The sequence below is a fragment of the Chinchilla lanigera genome, unplaced genomic scaffold, assembly GCF_000276665.1.
Source record: "Chinchilla lanigera isolate Chin_1 unplaced genomic scaffold, ChiLan1.0 scaffold00106, whole genome shotgun sequence".
Lineage (NCBI taxonomy): Eukaryota > Metazoa > Chordata > Mammalia > Rodentia > Chinchillidae > Chinchilla > Chinchilla lanigera.
In genome coordinates this window covers 2,877,938-2,895,650 of record NW_004955507.1, presented here as the reverse complement: position 1 = coordinate 2,895,650, position 17,713 = coordinate 2,877,938, and the positions used below count along the sequence as shown (strand labels likewise).

The 17,713-nt window shown below is 40.9% G+C and overlaps 1 protein-coding gene across 4 annotated transcripts in view; it reads left to right on the top strand.

Annotated features, from left to right (window-relative positions):
• The window catches only part of Pik3ap1 (phosphoinositide-3-kinase adaptor protein 1), a 112,883-nt gene that overhangs the window by 23,014 nt on the left and 72,156 nt on the right, over positions 1 to 17,713 (top strand). Inside the window, exon 1 of one of the 4 annotated variants that reach the window (XM_013506164.1) lies at positions 17,305 to 17,393. The exons of the other annotated variants lie outside the window; for them this stretch is intronic. Coding sequence (XP_013361618.1) covers positions 17,378 to 17,393 — 16 coding nt within the window. The 5' untranslated portion in view covers positions 17,305 to 17,377. Of the gene's footprint in view, positions 1 to 17,304; positions 17,394 to 17,713 lie in introns of those variants that run through there. 4 annotated transcript variants of the gene reach the window in all.

Below are 17,713 nucleotides of genomic sequence, written 5' to 3'. Positions count from 1 at the left end.
AGTTGTATCTGTATCTTCTAATCTGTTCCATTGATCTTCAGGTCTGTTTTTGTGCCAGTACCATGCTGATTTTATCACAGTAGCTTTGTAATATAATTTCAAGTCAGGAATTGTGATGCCACCTGCCTTTCCTTTGTCTCCCAAGATTGCTTTTGCTATCCTAGGCCTCTTCTGGTTCCAGATCAACTTTAGAAATGTTTTCTCTAGGTCTGTGAGGTATACTAATGGTATTTTAATTGGGATTGCATTGAATCTGTACAACAATTTTGGGAGTATGGCCATTTTCACAATGTTGGTTCTTCCTATCCATGAGCAAGGAATATCTTTCCTTGCTCTCTTTTTTCAGAGTACTATAATTTTCACTGTATAGATCTTTTACTTCTTTTGTTAGATTGATTCCTAGGTATTTCATCTTTTAGATGCTATTGTGAAAGGTGTGGTTTTCCCAGTTTCTCTCTGTCTGTTTGTTACTTGTGTACAGAAATGATTTTTGAGTGTTAACTTTGTACTGGATAGAAATCTTAAATGTTGTTGTGCCTAATCCTTTCCATTGTCCATGTGTTCATGTTATTGAAACTTGCCCATACTCTGGAAGCAACCTGGCTTTAGAGTTTCTGATGGGAATATTGACACAGGGAGCCACTGAGTCAACAAGATTGAAATAAAGAATATTAACAATAGAAAAGGAAAATTTAGGCCCAATCATTGTAGTTTACAGTGCACAAAGAGGGGCTGAGAGGGTTTAGATACCTTGCCCTGTGTTAGAGTTAGTAGTACAGTGTAGACTGTTGATTTACGGTTCTGTTGAGTGATATTTATTGAGGCTTTTTTAGTGCCTGCCATGGGTATTTCATTGCGTAAGATCCTAAGGAAACTTGATGAAAAAGTCAGCTTCAACCCCTGTCCTCATGGAGTATAATGTCTTAGAAAAGAGAAGAAAAGGCCCAGGATATGATTATGGCAAGTGTTTTTCACATGGCAATTAATAGTACCCTAGAGCTCAGGTTAACCATGGCTTTCGGTCAGAGTAGTTACTAGGATTGTCTAAAATTCTAGAGTAGTTTTATTCAAACACTCAATTTTAAAATTAGCATTTTGCTTCTTATTTCTAGACAGTAATGTTGCTGAATACACACACACACACACACACACAGACATACACACATATATATACTTACAATTGGAGGTTTAATATTCTAGTTCATCTAAATATATGTTGATTGGAAGGATGAACTGAAGATTAAGTTGAAAATTAGTCATGGTTATTATAAAATCCTGCTCATAGTCCAAGAAAGTAATGGAGTTGCTGTACAAAAGTGGGAGAAAAGTTGTATTTTTTTTAGAATACCATTGTAGCTGATGGCTTTATTTAAAAGCATACTAAACATCATCAAAAAAACAGTATCGGTTCCCAAAAAAGTAAATACCATATTCCTTGCATTTTGAGAGGCTGAGGTAGGAAGATTGCAAGTTTAAACCCAGCCTGGGAAACATAGTGACTTAGTGAAACCCTGTCTCAAAATTTTAAAAAGATGTGGGATATAGTTCAGTATGGAGGCCCTGAGTTCCACCCGCACTACTGCAATCAATCAATCAATCAGTCTATCAGTCAATTAATCAATCAAATAAATAGCTAGTGAGCATACAAAGGCTAATAAGATTAATGAATGGAAGTTTTGGTGTGGGAGAAGAAGCTCCTCCTTTATCCTGCAGGTCAGGTCAGCTTATCTGGCAAAGCATTCACCGTTTCAATGGGAGTCTGTCCAATGAGATTACATAGAGATATCCAACCATCCACCCTCCCTTCTATCCATCCTTCCATCTATTCACCCTCCAACCATCCTCTATTGCCCCATCCACCTACCTACCCATCCATACACCCATCTTCCTACCCATTGATCCAACCACACATGCACCCATCCACCTATTCATTTATTTACTCCTTTGGTTCATTATCCCCTTAATAGAATGTAAGTTTCAGGAGATCCAGAGCTTTGCTTACTGCTCTGTATCACAGGGCATAACACACTACTTTATACATAACCACAAACTGTTAAATGACTGAATGAAATGAATGGGGGAATTTCAAATTCTGTCAGATGAGAAGTAACTGAAGGAAGTGAGTTTGTCATGGAGCAAACAAGTTTTATGGGCGCTATGAAAACTGTCTTCAGAGTTTTGAAGGCATATCACTTGGAAAAACAGAGGACAAGAGCCTTTCTGTGTTCCCCTGGGAGATAGGACAAGAAGCAATGGATGGAAGCTATAAGACAGCAGCAGCACAGGTTTAGCAGGCCCTCATACCTGGAGGCAGTTGTTTTTGGAAAAAAGCCACTTAAAGTGGATATGTTTAAGCAGAAATCAAAATTTCATAGTAAAATACTAAAAACAAACAAAACCCAGTCTTTTTTGTTCTGGGATTTTAATTTTTTTAAGTAAAACTAAATATTGAGAAATAAATTTGTTTTACCACACTAACTTGACTATACTTCTGCTACATGCTAATTCTAAAGCTACACAAAGACTGAATCAACCATTTGCTAGGTTTTTTTGCAGAAGAGGATGAATTCATTTTTCTGACAGAATTTCATGCTCAAACACTGTTTTCCTTAATTGACAATTGGATTTTTTTTCCTTACAGCTGAATTGAAATGATGTTCATCTCACATGTGACTTCTGTGGTTTTCTCCAGGTGTTGTCTGTACCCTTATGTATTCCCATCGTTAGCTTTTGATTATTAGACAGCATCTGTGTTGATTTTCTCCTGTCCAGTGCATAATTTCTCCAACTAACAGCAGCTTTATTTTACTTTTAACAATTTCCCAACAGCACTTTCATCAACTTTGTAAACTTCTACATCTTTTATAAAATCTAAAATTGGCCTATAAATAAAATCACATTGCATTTACCATTTGTTATGGGAAAAATGTAAATCTGGAAGTGACCAAGGAGTTTTATTGGATAGAATGCAGTGATGCATTGATGGATTATGATAGAATGGATCATTCTATCCATGCACTGATGGATAGAATATGCACTGAGATTAAACAAGCAGAGATATTTAATTGGGAACCAATTTTGTAAGCGAATATTTGTGTTAGGAGATACTTTCATATTTTAATAATTTAGCTTCCCAATGTTATCATAACTATGGGAACTTGAAATAGGGCTGCTTAGGAAATGACAACTTGCTAGAGTTGGAGGCCACTGACATGGGTTCCAAGCCCCAAACTTGACTCTACCAAGCAAAGAACCGAAGGAATGAATATCCTGGCACATGGCAACCCATTTCACTTGGTAGACCAACTGAGAAATTCTTTTTTTTTTTTTTTTTTTTTTTTTTTGGTTTTTCTCCGGTACCGGGAACCGAACTCACGACCTTGCGCTTGCCAGGCAGGCGCTTTGCCACTGAGCTAAATCCCCAGCCCCAACTGAGAAATTCTATCATTGGTGATCAAATCCTGAGTTAAAATAATCTCTGCAGGTTGGAACACTGCTCCCAACCCAGCAACTGGGTCCCAAGCCTTATCCTTCCCCTCTTCCAAAAACAAACAAGCAAACAAATAGCCCAACTGTACAACTATAGCACGGCAAAGTTTACATGAAAAACACCTGGAGGTTTGCAGTGCCCACTCGGTACGGACAGCAGGACAGCACGCTGTTCTGTAATGCAGTCCTAAGTTGCCTTTCAGAACAATGACCAGAGTAGGAAGTGACAGCTGTTCTAGTATTATACACAGACTACAGTTACCCATCTGGAGCAGCTGTTGGCAGGAGGTAGGGTTAGTTTGAAGCATTTGGAGCAGTTAACAGGCAAATCAGAGCTAGCCTCGTGTCACTAAGACCTGCTAAGAAGGTGAATTTATTACTATCTACTTGTTTGCTTGAATGAGAAAACCCCAGCTTGAAAAAGAGGAATGAAACAGACTGTGGAAAGGGCAGGGTACATCTAGTCCTGAGGAATACCTGAAACTAAGGACTTGGCTATCTCTCTGCCTGTCATTTCTGTGGCTCTGCAATTTGGCATCATTCTCCATGATGCATCACTCCCAAGAAGAATGAGAGTCCCTGGGAGCTCTCGCACCTCACTTCTTTCTAGTCCAACCCTGGAAGGGACTGATGCTCATTCTTTCTGGTTCAAAATCTAAAAGTCTTGGGGTAGGGCCTAATTGATTACATTAGATTGAGCCTTAGATTAGTATGTCTGGGCCATTTATGTTTGGGCAAGGAATTAGAGGTCTATGATTAGCCCATTTGGGAAACCTGGGATGTGGGGTTTCTAAAAGCTTGACAGCTTCCATTCAAACCACTTGGTGAACCTACAGGGATCAAGAATTTCCCCAAAGGTGGATTGCTGTTCTTATCAAGCAATGTAAAATGTTTTCTACCACACTGAGGGATATGGAAATATGTCTCTGCCTGAGAATAGAGGAAAGAAGTGGAGGTGTTTCATCATGGAATTACAGGCTTTGGGGCTGAATATAAAACCGAGGCTCAGCCCAAGAACACCGAGCTAGTTAAAAGCCCGCATCTCCAACACTGAAGTTAAGGTTCCATCTAGTACACCGAGAAGAGACATGATAATTACCTTCAAGCATCTGCAAGACTGTGGCAGGGAAATAAATAGTGTTTGGTAAAAGACCAAGGAGAAATTGGGATTTATGGGCAGAGGTAATGGAAGGGAGAATTCGCCCAGGCTGAGGAGAAGATGCTAACACCTGGAATGATTCAGTGGTGGAGCAGAGGCTTCAGGAGTGGGGACCAGAGCCCTGTCACTGGAAGCCTACAGGGTAAAGTTGGGTAAACATCTGCTGAAGATGCTGAAGAAGGAACCCCTAAATCCCTTCCATCTCAAAGACACTGTAAAAAGCCACTTGTGTTGTTTGTTCCTGTTTTTCTGCATTATTTTCTTTCTCTTTTTTGTTTTTTTTGAGGCAGGGTCTCACTATGTAATTCAGGCTGGCCTTGAACTCACTATGTAGCTCAGCCTGGCCCAAAACTCACAGAAATCCTCCTGCATCAGCCACGTGAGTGCTGAGATTACAGTCATTCACTTTTCCTCCCAATAATATTGCAGCAACAGCAGCAGCAGCAACTGCGGAATGTTTGCCATACTGAATGCTGTGCTAACCATTTCAAAGTGATTACCTTATTGAACCTTTTTGTTTGTTTGTGTGTTGAGATAGGGTCTCACTATCCAGCTTGGGCTGGTCTTAAACTCACTATGTAGCCTAGACTGGCCTCAAACTCATAGAAATCCTCCTGCCTTTGCCTCCTGAGTGCTGGGATTGCAGGTATAAACCACCACGCCTGGCCTAAATCTTTTTTTTTGTTTGTTTGTTTGTTTGTTTTGTTTTGTACCCAGAATCGAACTCAGGACCTTGTGCTTGCCAGGCAGGTGCTTGTGCCACTGAGCTATATTGCTGGCCCCTGAATCTTAATTTAGAAAACATGCTATGTTTACCTGCATTTTGCAGACAGGGTACAGAACTTTCCCAAGGCCTTGTGAGAGCACCAACTTTGCTCCCCAGGCCTTCACCTTATCCACTAAGAACAATGGACTCTCAAAAATCATTTGTTTCCTGAAGCCATCAGGAGACTGAGGCACGAAAATCATTTAAGCCCAGGAGTTTGTCGCCAGGCTGGGTAGCATAGAAGACCCCATCTTAAAATTTAAAAAGTTATTTCCAGCTCTATTTTCACCATGTCTTTATCAGTTATTCTCAAAATGTGATTCTCAGGATTCCTACATCAGAACCATATATTTTTTAGCTTGTAGAGCCAAATGTTTCGAACCCCATGTTTTTATAAATATTCATATTCTTGGGTTCTGTCATTTCCCTAATGAAACAGAATGTCTATTTGGAATGGATTGGAATTTTTTTTTTTTTTTTTTTTTTTTTTAGCAAGTTCCCTGGGTTAGGGTTAAAGGGCACCAAAGTTTGAGAACTTCTGCCTAGAGCTTATAGAAGTTCTGACTAGAGCAGAAGGGGAATGCTGAGGAGAGATCCTGAAAAGCCTCCAAAACTCATACTTCTCTAAGTAGCGTAGACCTCAGTCTGGATGCCATGGGAACGATAACAGGGAAGGGCTGCAAGTTGGAGTCTTATGACCAGAACTGATTCTCAGTAGGCTCGGTCCGACGGCCAGGTGGCGACAGGGAGGAGGCCATTGTACTTTTAGGCGAGAGGTGATGTGAACTAAGCTCAGCAGAGGAAGTGCTTCTCTTTAGGCAGGGTCTTGCTGTATAGTCCAGGCCAGTCTTGAAATTGCTATCTGTCCCAGGCTGGCCTTGAATTTGTAATCCTCCTGCCTCACCTGTGGAGTGCTGGGATTGCAGACGTGTCACTTTAACCTGTGAAGGAAAGATCATTTTTGAGGGGTAAAAATCAGATAGACTCAGCAGGACTCGTGTGTGGCTATAGGGTAGAGGGAAGAAGCAGGCGAGCGGTGAGGTCAGATTATAGTGTGACAGTGGCCTGCTGAGGGACTGGTTGCGCACAGAATTCAGGAAATGAGAAAGCACTTTGGACAGAGTGGCTGCTTAAAAACTTCATGAGGAAACAGAAACCAAAGGTTGGATTTTAAGAAGCATTGGTGAGAATGAGAGGGAAAGACCCCAGAATGAGGGAATTTGGTGGGTGAGGCAGAGGGGCAGGAAAGCACAGGGTGTGTTTGAATTTGGACCAAGAAATAGGCTGGAAGGCATAATGGGGAAAATAATTATCAAGGTCATACTGAGCCTGTGGGGGAAAGGCCTCCAGCATCAGGACAAGAGCCTTGGCCTTCTTGTTTCTGAGGGCTTTGGCCCAGATAGTAATACTAACAAACCAGCTGGAGAAATTGTTGAAAGAGCCTAGGTAAAGTTTCTGGAGCCTTTCTCCCAAAGGCCAGTTGGATGTAGAGCTATATGTATACAGATCCTTCTTAAATGAAAAATGAGAGAGGTGTTGCATATGTTAATTAGCCTGATTTAGCCATTCCACTGTGTATACATGCTTCAAAACATCATGTTTTATAAGATAGCAACATACAACTTTTATTTGTCAATTAAAATCAATTAATTAAAAAGAAATGGAATCTATAGCGCAGATTTCTGATGAAATGTTATAAGTATTACATATATAGTTCATTGACTCCTGACTATTTTAATGAGATAGCATCAAATGCTAAGTTCCTCTGACATCTTATTCTTACCCTTTGATCCTTATCACTAGCCCCCCTGCCCCCTTTACTATCAGTTTAAGTACCATGAACATCTTAGGTGGTGTGTTTGCACCAAGCCACATCTCCAGTGTGGGTGGGGAATGAAGTAGTTGGCTGGAAGGAGCAAAAGACTGATGTGCGGTTGTTGCCTGTTGAATAAACAGTGGAAATACCAAGTGGTAGTTTGGGGGTGAGTGAGTGGGTTTTGTATCCTTAAATCTGCCGTAGCTTCCTGGCACATAAACCTAAAGAGGAAAAAGTGTATTTGCTCTGAAAAAGCTTCTGTAAGACAAATTCCCTACCTACCACCCCATACTGTCTTCCCATCCGGTTTGCTTCAAACCCACTCTGTCAATAAGTCACCTCTCATTAGCTTCTTAACTGTCCCCTAGCACGTGCCTGTCTTCAGGTTCAGGCCTTAGGATAGCGCAGGGACAGTGATGAGACCGTGGGGTGATGGCTAGCCTCAAAGTGTAGTTCAGGAGGAGGAGGAATGACCAGGAATGCAAAGAAGGTTGTGTCTAACTTTTACATGATAGTTTTAGAAACAGAAAGTGCACAAAATCTTTATGAGTCGTGGGAGTGATTAGAGCCTGCACAAATGGTGGCCATGGGATTGCAAAGCAAGGGATATGTGTACTAGATTTAGGAGGGAGATGCCCTGAGGAAAGACAGAAGGTGCTGGCAGAAGATAAGATTTTGAGCATGAGTGACTAGAAGAATGACAATGTTGTTGAGAGAAATCACATGGTCTGTTCAGGAAGCCAGTTTGGGAAAGGTTAGGCACTCACTCTTAGAGGCTCTGATCTTCTTCTTCTTCTTTTTTTTTTTTTTTTTTTTTTTTTTTTTTTTTTTTGAGACAGGGTCTCACTGTGCAGTTCAGGCTGGCCTTGAGCTGACTTTGTAGTCCAGGCTGGTCTCGAACTCGCAATGATCCTCCTGCCTCAGCCTCCCAAGTGCTGGGATTACAGGCGTGTACCACCACTTCCGGTTTAAAACAAACAAATCCACATGCCCTGATCTTCTGATGATATAACCCAAAGCCTCTATGCAGTGGATTTTTATAAGTGTGGGACTGATACTCATGGGATGGTCCTGGACAGATGGATTTGTCTCTGATTCACTGTTTATCAAACATGTACCTTGGACTAAGCTTTGTTCTAAAGATATAAGAAAAAAAAAATCCCAACTCTTCCTGAAAGGAAGGGATCTTAATGAGAGTCCTCTAATAGGGGTTAAGAGATTACAAGACAAAAAAAAAAAAAGATTATAAGACAAGAGACATGTTCAACCAGTGGCCCCTCCTCCACCATTGGACACACCCACCCATGTCCATCTTATGCGGAGTGGGCCAATTTGGGATCCATAGTGAACTTTTTTTTGCTACAAATGTTTATGAACCAAGTTGGTTTTAGTTTGCGTTCTAAATGCTGTATAGAAGAGATCTAAAACACAACAACATACTGAGTCTGTTGGACTCCATAAAATGCTGGCTCTGGTATTTAAGAGAGAGTGTTCAGGCCACCCAGCAGTCCTGCTCCAGCAGTCACATGGTGCTGGAGGCTGACTGGGTGAACAGCAGGCGGCTATGGCTGCTTTTATGGATACTGTAGCAGCGCCTCATGTTCTTATGAAGCAAGGGGAATCTGTTTTGCTCTACTTGGTATAGCATGATCCAAGCCCCTATAATTTAAATTCTAGTATCAGTGGTTTCTTTTTTCCCTAGACTCCTGACCTTACTGACTAGGTATCCTCAAGGAACACTCACCCAATCATTTCCTGAATTTCAACTTGATTTCCAGCTAGAGTGCTTGTGCCTTAGGAGGAGGACCAAAGTATTATCGTCCTGTGGGATTATAAGTGCTCTTTGGTTGGTTGGTTGTTTGGTTACAGTCCTGGAGCTCAGATTCTGTAGTTACTTTTCAGCTGAAGAGGTTGGTAATGGTGATTGCATTACTCTCCTGGTAGGGTCGCAGTCATTATCTGTTACAAATGTGCACTGACTGCCAGCATCCTGAATTGTTCAGGGAAAAAAACCCTGTCAGAACACTCATGATCTAAATAAAGAACCGAAGGTAGCTTTATATTTGCTTCAGGTGATCCAGTTGCCCTCCTACTAATACGTGTTTATTAAATACCCACTCAGAGAATTTAGTGAGGACTTGGTGTTACATGTGGTGCAACAGAGGGATTACAGACCGTAGCAAACATGGGCCCTGCTGTCAAGAAAACTAGGGAGCTAAACTAGCAGTAGGCATTTGTGTGGTAATAGCTAGTTTCAGCAGCTGGGCCCTGCACAGCAGGGGTGAGCACACATGTCATCCTTGCTGGCGTCCCCTCTGTTGGCCTGTGTTGTCACAACTAGCACCCTAATTCCCTACTGCTGCCTTGAATCAGCACGTCGGCCCGGAAGAGGAAGTAAGAAGGCCCCAGACACAAAGGAATTCAGTGGGCTGAGAGGGCAGATCTAAGATTCAGACCTAGGCAGGCCAGGGGTTTGAACCAGCTCTGGATCCTGGGGCAAGATGCAGAAGCTCTGTTCCCACCATCTGTGCAACGCGGTGAACGCTAGGAAGTGTGACTGGTACCATGAGAAGCGTGACTGAGATGCTGCCCCGCGCCCTCATCACCCCTCCATCAGTTAGGCCCACACCTGTTCTTCCACCACATCTGTCCCCTGGGCCCTTTCCTTCCACCATTCTACTTTCACTGCTACTGCTTTGGGTGTAAACCCTACTTGCTTCTTATCAGGATGGAACTTTTTACTTTATGGTAATCTTTTACATTTTAGAAATATTTTCAGAACTCATAAAGGTAATATGTGCCGGTTAGAAATTTTTTCTAGCAATCAGAAGTTTATGGAGGACAAAATGAAAATATTAATAACTCATCTTCTTCCAAAGAGGGAACTACTGTGGAGTGTTTGGTATATGTCTTTTGGTCCATTCTTATGAAATTATAAAACACACATCAGTTAGGCAGTTTTCATTATAACTAGAATCATGTGTACATATTATTCTGCAACTTGATTTTTTAAAACTTAATTGGTATTTTTCTGTAAATTTATGACATACACATATGCAGAATTTTTTATAAAGTAGATTTCTGTATGCATTTTGTTTTGTAGCAGGTATCTGTCTTAGCTCACAGAAAACTCTTGTCTAAATGACCTTCTTGTTTCCATCTCATACCTTTCCAGTTCATCTGCTACCAAGTTGCCAGGATGATTTTCCTAAAATCCAAATGGGGAACCGTAGGCTATAAGTAAAAACCAGATTTCTCTTTAAACTCTTTTTTTTTTTTTTTTTGGTCTTTTTGAGACAGGATCTCCCTACACAGTTCAGGCTGGCCTTGAGCTCACTTTGTAGCCCAGGCTGGTCTTGAACTTGTAACAATCCTCCTGCCTTAGCCTCTCTAGTGCTGGGATTACAGGTATATACCACCATGCCTGGCAAAGCCCAGATTTCTTAATGTGACACTTCAAAGCTTACTACCATCTATCTAGTCCCTGCTGATTTCTGCAATTTTATCAAAATATTTCCTAGATGTTTTTGTAGTAGCAGAACTTTTTTGTGCCCCAAATGGCATCTACATTACCCTGGTGCATTACACAGGTGAACCTGGAACTCCGGTGTATATCTGTGAATTTTGGGGCTCAAGACTGCAGCCTGTTCAGGGTTCTGCTCTTCCATTCCCCACCCCACAACCCTCTTCCCTGTTCTGCTCTATAATCTATTGTAGGGCACACTGTTCCTTCTTGAGATCAACCTTTAAAACTTCAGAGACAAACATAAGCCTTTTCTTTTTAAATTTAATTTAATTTAATTTTTTTGGTACTGGGAATCAAACTCAGGACCTTGCACTTGCCAGGCAGGTGCTTGTGCCACTGAGCTATATCCCTAGCAAACATAAGCCTTTTCAATTTCTCTTTACTCATTATAGACTTGTAACCCAATACTTCTTATTTTTCTTTTTTTAAGTATTAGAAGTTTTTTGTTATCCTTCTCTCCTAGCAGAAGTAAATTTTATATCTATTAACTTTTTGGTGATGTGTTTGAAGGATTCCTCCTAGATTCCAAGGTGTCATCTCTTAGACCTAGAGATTTGGAGAACCAGTTTTATTTTTTGTTTTGTTTTGTTTTTTGTTTTTTTTTCTGGTACCGGGAATCAAACTCACGACCTTGCGCTTGCCAGGCAGGTGGTGTGCCACTGAGCTAAATCCCCAGCCCCTAGGAGAACCAGTTTTAGAGAGCTTACTCTTTTCATTTTTCCATCTTTTCCCATAATGAACATGTTAGGCATTCTCCTGTGTTGATCTTTTCTCTTCAAACTGGAATTAAAAACCCCAAAGGCTATGAGGACCTTGAGTATCAAGGTAAGAAGACCAATTAGAGGACGGTGAACCATGAGCTAAAATAAAAAGTGTGCTGCAAACTAAAATATATCTAGCTTGTCTTCCAAGTATCTAGTTTAGTACCTCCCATACACTAAGTGCTCAATAAACTTTGCTTTCCTAGAATGTGTATCAAGTGTGACAGTTCCCTTTCCAGTGTGGCTAGGAGAAGATGCTGTTATTCTCTCACAAGACGCATGAGACTCCTCATTTACTGCCAGCTCAGCTATGGAGGTAGTAACAGGGGCCAGGTGGCACCAGGGACTGTGAACAGATAAGAGTGGTCAACATCTTCTATTGCTGAGCTAGAACTTGGCTGTCTCTGCTCCTTTCAGCCAAATGATCTTGAGCAACCAGGTCTCCGAAAGAGGGAAACTTGGGGGGCGTCTTTTTTTTGTCTACTTCAGGCCAGTGAATTGGTTTGTGCATCTTGAGTTGGATGACCACTGCAGTGATCCCACCCCACAAGGAGTCATTTCAGGTTTGACTCCAGTTATCTAAGAAAGTCTGAAAATTCAAGACGTAAATAACTCACAAGCTGAATTTTGTGGCTTTTGTGGATTATTTATTTATATTTTTCAAAAGCAGTAAAATCTACAGCCTAAGATACTAAAAACGATATTTTTGCTTCTTTTGACCACAAAAGCCACATGTCTGCATCATTGCCAGGAGGCTGTGATGGGGAGGTTGTGATCTTCCTACTGATTTTTTAAAAGAAAAAACAACAAAAACCAAGGACTAGGTGTTGGTTGCAATGCACATAGGCTCTTCAGCTCTTGCAGAAGGATTTTAACCTTATCCTCAGCTTGTCTTGTTGATTGGCAGCCTGGCATATCTGGCAGACAGTGTCAACTTAAATACGCTCAGCTCTGATTTCTGTGATCGTATTCAGGTTTTCCATTTTAAAAAAAAATTTCTTAGTGGATTTCTATCCCAGCACAAAATGTGTTTGGTTGGCTGTCATCTTTCTGAGTGGTTTGGAAGGTATCCTTTCAAAGGAAGGATACCCTTTGCCAAATGTGTCTGAGTTTTTCTTAAGATTGCTGACAAAGGCTCATCAATCTTTGAATACACTGAGATTTTCACATTATTTCTGTATTTGCTCCCACATAACTGAGTGGCATGTATCTCTCCCTCTCATCCTAGCACAGTCCAGGCTCTCTTGTACAGTGGGGCACGTTGTGCATGCAGTCTGCCTGATTCCAGATCTGACTTTTTAATGAATCAAAACATCTTTTCTCACGGAGCTGGAACTTAGCCTCAGCAGTGGTCTCACTGAGAGTATTGGGCACTACCGTACTACCATTCCACTGAAGTAGGCATCTGAGAGGAAACTAGCATCTCATTTCTTACATATATTGTCTCACTTGATAGGTAACATTCTCATTTATGGGCATATAGGGTATTTTGGAAACTGTTTAGAAATCTCCCTGCCCCATTGCCTCACTAGCTATATGGATGGTCTTGCATGGAAAAGAATGACTGAAAAGCTCTAAGGATTGCTTCTCCTTGATTTTCACAGTGCCTGACTACTGGGGCATTGTGGGAGAGGGACTTCATTGCCATCTGTGGTGGAATTCAGCCATTTTTCCTAAGTGACAGAGTTGTGGTGGGGATTAAGTTCGGGCCTTTTCAGAAACCTCAAAATCAATGTCTTCTGGTGAGTTCTGCTAAGTCTTAATAATAAAAAGGGTGACTGTTAGCCATCAGTCTTGTTCTGCTATCCAGACTGAGGTCATTAAAACGAGTGACGCAACCAGCTGTGTGATTAGCATTACCTCCTGTTTATAGACATAATTTTGAATGTTTAGAAAATGGGTTGAAATATCCCTGATGTTTGAGTATAAAACATCTGCTATATCATGAATTAGTAAAGTAATGAAGGAGTGGATGGAGTCTCATTTATTTTTATTAAGTGCAGCTCTCAGCATCTGCTGGCATCTAGTACTCAATAAATATGTGACGAATGGATAAATGAGTGATTGGAGTATATTATATGATAGCTTGACTTATAAACAAGATCAATTTATATGGTTTATGGAAGATGGCATAACTTCGTTATCTCAATTTTCAGTACAATGCAGCTGCCCAATTTCTAAAGCTGTATGTAGCAAGAGAATGAGATATATAGGACTGATAACACGGGTGGGTGCTCATTAATTTGTTGCTGGGGTTAGTCTTCTCCTAAGCACAGTCATTTATCTTAGTAAAATTTCTGAAAGGTATAATTTCTGACTTTTTTCTAAGTCTAAAATATACATTTCCAGCTGGATGTGGTAGCGCATGCCTGTAATCCCAGCACTCAGGAGGCTGAGGCAGGAAGATCATTGTGAGTTTGAGACCCACCTATGCTACAAAGTGAGCTCCAGGCCAGCCTGAACTGCATAGTGAGACCCAGTCTCAAAAGAAGACAAAAATAAAATAAAATAAAACAAAATAAAACAAAACACACATTTCCAACAACTTTGAATCCCCAAGCCTCTCTTGTACTCATAGTACAAGAAAGAAATTACACCTCTCAGATGGGGCTTCTTCCTTTTTTCTCCACCTTACTGTCTTACACATTGGGATATTCCCATGCAGCTATATTAGCAATTGAATTGGTGCACGTTAGTCAGTAAGTGAATTCTAGAAATTTCAAAGGTTTTGCCCATTACACGATGAATAGACAAACTAAGCCTTCTTTTATTTTTTAATATTATGATTTTTTAATTAGCAGCTATCTCTTGGATTACCTTTCAAGGGATGGTTGTGACAGTTTTGAGCCAAGATTTGTTTGAGCCTAACAGTTTCTAGTGCTAGGCCAAATCCTTGCAAATTCTATAATAGACAGGCAACAGTTGAAGGAATAAGTGTTTGCTCCTGAGTGTCTAGAAGCCACTTCAGATGTCTGTTTTTAGAACCTTATTGTAGTCTGTTTAAATGCAGTTTTTTTCCAAATAGAGTTTTAATGGTTATCTTTGGAATAGCTTGCATTTGCAACTGAAGAGGAAAGCAGCTCTTTTTAAAAAAAATGTAGATTATATTAGAGGGGGGGAAGTTGTATCTAATTCTGTGTGATGGTTGCTATGGTGATGATTGAATGTAAATTTCAGTTTATGTAAAAACCCTGCTAAGGTTTTGATTAGAGACCAGAGGCAAGGCTTGGTGTCAGTTGGTGAAATGTCTAAAAAAGCATCTACTAATGGGGCAAAGAAAAAGAAAGTGGTCTCAACAGCTCCCTCCCCATCTGGGTATCCGCGGGCACAGACTAATCCCATCACGGGGAGCCGGTACAAAGTGGAGCAGGGAACAAAAAAAAGGGTGCTTTTTTTCCTCCCTTGACAATGTTCCCTTGAGGGAATTGAAGAGGGAGTTGGGAGAGAATGTAGGTCTTGCAAAGGTGAACTCCCAGCCAGATGTAGTGGTGCACAGCAGCACTTTGGGAGGCTGAGGCATGAGGATGGCAAACTTGGGTCCTGGCTGGGCAACTTAATGGGATCCTGTTTCAAAATAAATAATAAAAGGGCTGAGAGTATATCTCAGTGGTAGGGGGCTTCTGGGTTGGATCCCCAGTACTGGGGGGAAAACACCTTTGTGCCTCCCATCTGCCAGGTTTGTCATCTTTAGATAGCTATTTGGTTTGTGGGAAAGGAGAGAGAATTCATACGTGGGATATACGACCTAGGTTCTGTGATCTTCACAGATGTTTAGTTTTGAGCATTTGCCCTTACCAATAAGAAGGAAAAATCCAGCAAGTGGGGTAGCAATATCAAGTTACTGTATACCTTTAAGCAGTAGAATTGCAAATCCACTCAGAGAACAGGCTTTGGCCTTTATGGTTAAGCAGTTTAATCTAAGAAGGAACAGTTAAGGATCAAGAATAACTGATCTAATTATGAACAAGTATTTACCACTCTTACTCTTTAGTGCTATCTACTTAGTTCTTTTGTATTTATGTATAGTCACTCTATATGCATCCCCCTATATGTTTGTAGTATATATAGTATATGAATAGAGTATATGTACATGTATGTGCATATTTGTGTCTGTATAATCTTAAAAGAAAGCAAGATTGAGACAGTATATCAATTGCTTTCCATTAGCCACATTTATAGAAATATGTGTTAAGTCCTTAGGCAAAATGCCAAGTCATCACTGTCCACCGGGCTAATCACAAACCAAAGTAATGAAGATGGGCATAGTTAATCTACAAAATAAGTACTCAGGGTAACTTTTAATGTCTCAGAAATGCATTTGCCACTACCCACTGTCTGTATCCTGAGTAAAATTGGGAAGCGATTGATTTGCCTTCTGAGAACCTTCTGGGTCTTTTCCTTTAACTTTCTCCATCATGACTCATATCCTTCACAGAAGTCCCTCACTTTACTTCCGTCATGTCCAGTTACCCACTTGGACTGTGGAAGCACCTAATAGAGCCTGCTTTTTGTTCAACTAGAAGTGGTGCTCTATTTCCAGAATGATCTTTCTCTTCAGCACTCTCCCAAACCAGTAAAATCTCCTCTCCAGAGAGACTGACCTCAGCCTAACATGGAAAGATAATTGGACTTATGCTTGTCCTTCAGGGAGTGTCCAGAGGGAAGTGGGGCTTTGGCTAGACTTTGTGTCCAGTTTTTCTGTCACCTTAAGGCATACCTGGGAGTCATACATGACATTTGTTATGGTCTGAATTGCATGCCCCCGTAGTCTTATGCTGAAGTCCCAGCCCTCAGAACCTCATCTATGCCTGTATTTAGAAAGAGAGCTTGTAAGGGAGTAATTAATGTAAAATAAAGTCAGATGGATGGGCCCTTATCTAACACAACTGCTGTCCTTTCAAGAAAATATTAGGACACCGACATGTCACACACAGAAGAAAGACCACGTGAAGACAGTGAGAAAGCCAAGGAAAGAAATGAACTCTGCTGACACCTTGATCTTGGGCTCCTAGCCTCCAGAATTGTGAAAGAGTAAATTTCTGTTATTCAAAATACTCAATATGTGATATTTTGATATGACAGCCCTAGAAAATTAGTACAGCTTTATAGAGGAATGTGATTTTTAGGTGCCTGAGTAGTTATCACACTGAGGGGCCAAAGTGTTATGTAGAATTACCTTGATAGAGTTCAGTAGGCCTGATCCTCAATTCCGCTTGGCAGTACATGAAACAAGTGAACTTCGTGGCATGGCAGAAATCTCACGGGGCATTCACCTGGGAAAATGAACTGCAGGAGTATGACGTTGTTGCTAAAAGCTTTTATAATAGTGAGCTACATTAACAAAACATAGCTCCCAAGTCATCAAATACTACAATTTCACTATGTTCTACCAAGAATGTTGTTCCATTCTGGACGCCATGTTTTTCAGAGAGAAGTTATCAACTGCAGAAGGACAAGCAGGGAAGGGAGAAACACGCTGACTGAGCCATTTTATGGAAAGCAGTATGGCTGTGCCCTGAGTTTCAGGCTAAAGGAGAACTCTGTTGGAGGTGGGAGCTCCTGGGTGGCAGGGGTGGTGGCCCTTGTGGTGGAAGTTGCAACATTCTTTCTACCCTGATGAGCATGTAGCCTATGACTGCATGACATCCGCTTGGTGACTGTTATTAGGCATGTGACATGAAGCAGTCAAGGCAAAGGGAAGAGCTTCTGTTCCATGCTTGTGGGAATATTTTCTCATTTTCGCTGTATCTTGTTATGTCTGAAGTGAGCCTGCAGCTGCCACAGCCCTGCTGTGCCAGCCTGAGAATGAAGCTCATGCTAAGGTGATGGATAGAAAAACAACAAACCTGGGACCTTTGTGATGCCATCAAACCCTCGTAAGTCTCCAAATCTGCCCAGTTGCTGGACTCTATGCTAGGAGATAAGTGTCCTTACTGCTTTAAGACATTTTGAGTTGAGATTTTCCTTCCTTGGATCAGACCCATTTTAACCGATTCCATAAGATTGGAATGAGATTTCACAGATAATTCTAAATGCCAATGAGCAGAGTTGATTCCCTCTGTACTTGTTACTGGAATATTCAAATACAGCTTGACCATGACTTTTTTTTTTTATTTTAAAGAATAAAAGAAGGATAACATAATAATAGGGGGGACTTAGCAAATTACAGACAAAATGGTAGGAAATTATCAATGGT